At 36.8% G+C, this 5000-nt stretch overlaps 1 protein-coding gene across 2 annotated transcripts in view; it reads left to right on the forward strand.

The window, feature by feature from the left end:
* LOC106877298 (uncharacterized) overlaps nucleotides 1–5000 on the forward strand; it is a 300359-nt gene that overhangs the window by 185653 nt on the left and 109706 nt on the right. The window contains exon 2 of one of the 2 annotated variants that reach the window (XM_089357508.1): nucleotides 1354–1398. The exons of the other annotated variant lie outside the window; for it this stretch is intronic. Coding sequence (XP_089213634.1) covers nucleotides 1354–1398 — 45 coding nt within the window. The remainder of the gene's footprint in view (nucleotides 1–1353; nucleotides 1399–5000) is intronic. 2 annotated transcript variants of the gene reach the window in all.

The following is a 5000-nucleotide window of genomic DNA, read 5'->3' on the forward strand; positions in this document are numbered from 1 at the left end:
TGGAAGTCCTTCAGACTGAAGGTGGCCGGGACCCTTGTCACAGCCGCCTTCATTTTCAACTCCAGCTTGGCGAACAACCAAGTCACAGGAAGCAAAGACTCGATTGTAGGAAGAGTGAAAAACAATTTCGATGCCCATATCTGTCAAATAGTTTGGTTTCTAGAATGGAATTGTGGACTGGTGTATTGATCTAGTGTAGGTGCTCTGACATTTTGCAACGAATCTTTTTCCCCCAACCCCCTCAAAACTTCCACTGAGTACTTTTGACTATCTGCCCAGAGGGAACCCAGTGGATGCAGATGATACCTTTGCTGCCGTTAAGTGTTATCGTGAGCCTCCTGGTCATCTTCCTTTATCTGGCCACTTGTGTCAGCAAAAAAAAAAACAACAACAAAAAACCCCCCAGATATTCGGGTCATAAATGTGAATACATAAGCGTCTTGGAGCATTTCATAAGTTTCTGCAGTGTTTTGATCCAGTTTAATACAAAACTTTATTGCATAGTGAATTTCTAAATTTTTCTTCACGTCCCATCGACATTCTGCAAACTGTTTAGTTGAAGGTGTTCCAAGTGCTGTTACAACACTCATTTTACTAATAAACATTCCTAACCTAACAATCTCGCTGATTGTAGACCTAAGTCCAGAGAATCCAATGTATACTTCCTTAATTTTTTTTTATTATTTAGGAAGATAGAATGTAATCCGACACCGTTTGTTATGTGAAGTAATTATTTCACATCCTTTATTTTGGCATTTAAATAATATTGCTATTACTTCTAGTGTAAGTAAGAACCAACTTTTTTATGCGTGCATATGTATTCTCTAATGGATAAGATGGGACACAAAAGTAATTTCTAATTTTCTTTGTTTGAAAGCTTCACTTCCTCTATAGCCACATTATGTGTTCTGTACTTCATTGCAAGCCATTTTGGAGGTTTGTGATGGGAAATCTAATCTTGTGTAGCAATCGAAAATTCTTCAGTTTCTACTTTGAGTCCTGCATTTCTCAGTTAATTCTACGATATTTGTTTGACTATTTCTACATAGTTTTATTCATGTTGGAGTTTTTCCTCACCATAGCTTTATGCTGTGGCTCCATTTTGAGTTTAGAGTTTGGCTCTTTAAAAATCTTATGGTCGTTTTCCATTTTCTCTAATAAATATTTATTTCAGCTTCTGTTGTGCATAAGTTTCCATGAAAAGAATTTTGTATGTGTGCGTGCGAGTGGGTGGGTGGATTTCATTTGTGTTCTGTAGCTATTTGTATTGGTATCCCGTTGCTTTTTTGAGATATTTGATTTAATTTAATTTAATTTATTATTATTATTATTATTATTATTTTCTCAATGCAGACCTTTATTTCACTGTGTCGCAAAGCTCATCTCCGTGTACATCAGGTGTGTATTGTGTGTAACACTCTCTATCTCCTATCACTTCCTATTATCACCCACAATGTTTCAGTGTTATATATATATATATATATATATATATATATATATATATATATATATATACGTGCATGTGCATGATATTCATATAATTTATGTGATTGTCTACTTCAATTTTTTATATACCCTTGTGTGCATGCCTTATTTCAACACGCACAAACATGCAAACGAACACATACATGCATACAGATTATTATTATTATTATTATTATTATTATTATTATTATTATTATTATTATTATTATTATTATTATCATTATTATTATTATCGTTTATTATATGCAAACTGCATGAATACCTTTCAATTTCTGGTAAATTTGTTTGCTAAACAGTTTGCAGACATATGCGTACAAGACTCATTTCATGTAGTAATTAACACATAAAAAATAACGAAGAGAAAATAATCATTAGCAGAAAATGACAAAACACTGCATAGGTAAATATTTATGGTTTACATGTATTTCTTTATATTTCTTAATTATTGTATTAAACTATTGTACCAAGGTCGTGTATCTACTGGTAATGATTACGTAAATATCTATCTATCTATCTATCTATCTATCTATCTATCTATCTATCTATCTATCTATCTATCTATCTGTCTATCAATCTATCTATTTATCTATCTATCTATCTAGCGATACTAGTGTTTCCGTGTCGTAAAATATTTATCAATTATATCAAATGGCGTAACCGTTCTAACGACTGGTGAAAACATTGACTAATTCCTTAGCTAAGGATCTCACATTTTCTATATGTATAGTAAAATGTTACACTTTGATCTTAACCAAAAGCCCAAGATCGATAATTCATAAAAGAGATAGTACATATCACCCTCTGAAAATGATGGCACGCTATGTATATGTATATAAAATCATAGACACCTGCGCTATGAAAAGTGACAGCTATGTCTCATAAAATTTTTACTTGGTCACTGGGTGGTTTAATCTTAGATATTTATAAATATATATCCATATTATATACAAAGCTTTGAAAGATTCACATGTAGTTATCATTATTTCAAAAGTTATTTTATCACGGTATTCTTAATAAAACTGTAGCATATCCAAAGATTTCAAAGTTTTACATCTTTATTTATGAACATACTGTTCCAGTTTTCTCGTTATTTTGCCGTAATATAATCTTTAAAACTCACACCAACTCACTCTCATTTTAATTCTCCCACTACCACTCACTATTTCCTTGTTTCTCAGTAAGTGAGTGTGGCTTGGTGCTTATGTAATCATGAGTAGACACGGCACACTTTTTACTCTCCCACCAAGCAGAATAACAAAGATTTGACAGCTGGAAGTAAAAAGGACGATACCACCATTGGGCTGGTATTTAATTTCAGTTGAGTAAACTGGAGCAACGGGAAATGAAAAGCCTTATTCAAGGATACCCGAGCCATTCGGTCTCGAAATCGAAAAGATAACCTAATGTGCGCTAGCTCCAAATTATTGAAGTAAAGAATTTTGGAAATTTTGGCCATCTGGGTAGATACAGTATGGCCGAATGGTCAAATATTTCACCTCAAAATCAAGAGATTCTTGATTCAATTCCACTGCGTGGCATCATGGGCAATTGTGTTAGTCTACATCCACGAGTCACACAGTATCATAGTAATTCTGCATGTGAATTATTTGAAGAGGTACAGTTGGGTATGGAATTCTCAGATACATACATTTTAATTTAGGAGCACATTATTCAGTTGATCAAACAATTTGCATCGGGAACGACGTAAATGAAGCCTACCATTATTGTTCTCTGGTGTGTCAACCATCTCGTTCGTATTGTCCTTTCTGTAATCTGTAATAAGGATTAACTAATCCTTATTTCCATCCTAGTTATATAGTTACGAATATTAGAGGCTAATTTGCAGTCTGCGGCGATATTCTATGAATGATTTAGAAACGTTATGATATTTTAGCATAGGCACAAGAGTGGCTGTGTGGTAAGTAGCTTTCTTACCAACCACATGGTTCCGGGTTCAGTCCCACTGCGTGGCACCTTGGGCAAGTGTCTTCTACTATAGCCTCGGGCCGACCAAAGCCTTGTGAGTGGATTAGGTACACGGACACTGAAAGAAGCCTGTCGTGTATATGTATGTATATATATATATATATCTGTGTGTGTGTTTGTGTGTGTGTGCTTGTCCCCCCAGCATCGCTTGACAACCGATGCTGGTTTGTTTACGTCCCCGTAACTTAGTGGTTTGGCAAAAAGAGACCGATAGAATAAGTACTACGCTTACAAAGAATAAGTCCTGGGGTCGATTTGCTCGACTAAAGCTGGTGCTCCAGCATGGCCGCAGTCAATTGACTGAAACAAATAAAAGAGTATGCTATTGCTTCAAGACATGTAGTGTCTTGAGACAATGCTGTAATAGAAAGCAAGAGTAAAAGAGCGGAACGAACATATAGAATCTGACACACATAAGGATCGAATTATATACGTAGATGGATCAATTAATAGACAGATAGATTGATGGACAGATAGATAGATAAATAGATGGACAGATACACAGATAGACAGTTTGTTAGCTAGAGGGACAGTGGGACAGGCAGAAAAATAGATAGGCAGATAGACATACGGATATATATATTCTTTTATTCTTTTACTTTTTCAGTCATTTGGCTGCGCCCATTTTTATCGGTTATTTTTGCCGAACCGCTAAGTCACAGGGACATAAACACACCAACATCGGTTGTTGGGCGCTGGAAAAACAGACACAAAGACACACACACACACACACACACACACACACACACACACGACGGACTTCTTTCAGTTTCCGTCTACCAAATCCCCTTACAAGGCTTTCGTCGGTCCGAAGCTATAGTAAAAGACATTTGCCAAAGGTGGGTGCCACGCAGTGGGACTGAATCCGATATAGATAGATAGATAGATAGATAGATAGATAGATAGATAGATAGATAGATACTTTACACTATAAATGTTGTGAAAGTAATTTGGAATTTCGGTCATAGGTACAGCAAAAATTCTTTTGCAGGGGAATAGATTATGAGCGAATATATTGCATCAATGCCCAAGGTTGAACTTGGTCTAAACAATAACAACAGAGATAGCAGCCCAATGCAGCTCTGCTAAATCATTACTAACCTTAGGTTGAGTAGTTGTAGCAATTGTTGTTGGCGCTCCGTCGCTTACGACGTCGAAGGTTCCAGTTGATCCGATCAACGGAACAGCCTGCTCGTGAAATTAACGTGCAAGTGGCTGAGCACTCCACAGACACGTGTACCCTTAACGTAGTTCTCGGGGATATTCAGCGTCACACAGTGTGACAAGGCTGACCCTTTGAATTACAGGCTCAACAGAAACAGAAAGTAATAGTGAGAGAAAGTTGTGGTGGAAGAGTACAGCAGGATTCGCCACCATCCCCTGCCGGAGCCTCGTGGAGCTTTAGGTGTTTTCGCTCAACAAACACTCACAACGCCCGGTCTGGGAATCGAAACCGCAATCCTATGACCGCGAGTCCGCTGCCCTAACTACTGGGCCATTGCTCCCCCACTGGGTTGAGTAGTAACAGC

Source organism: Octopus bimaculoides, chromosome 9 (assembly GCF_046866305.1).
Source record: "Octopus bimaculoides isolate indiv1 chromosome 9, ASM4686630v1, whole genome shotgun sequence".
Classification (NCBI taxonomy): Eukaryota; Metazoa; Mollusca; class Cephalopoda; order Octopoda; family Octopodidae; genus Octopus; species Octopus bimaculoides.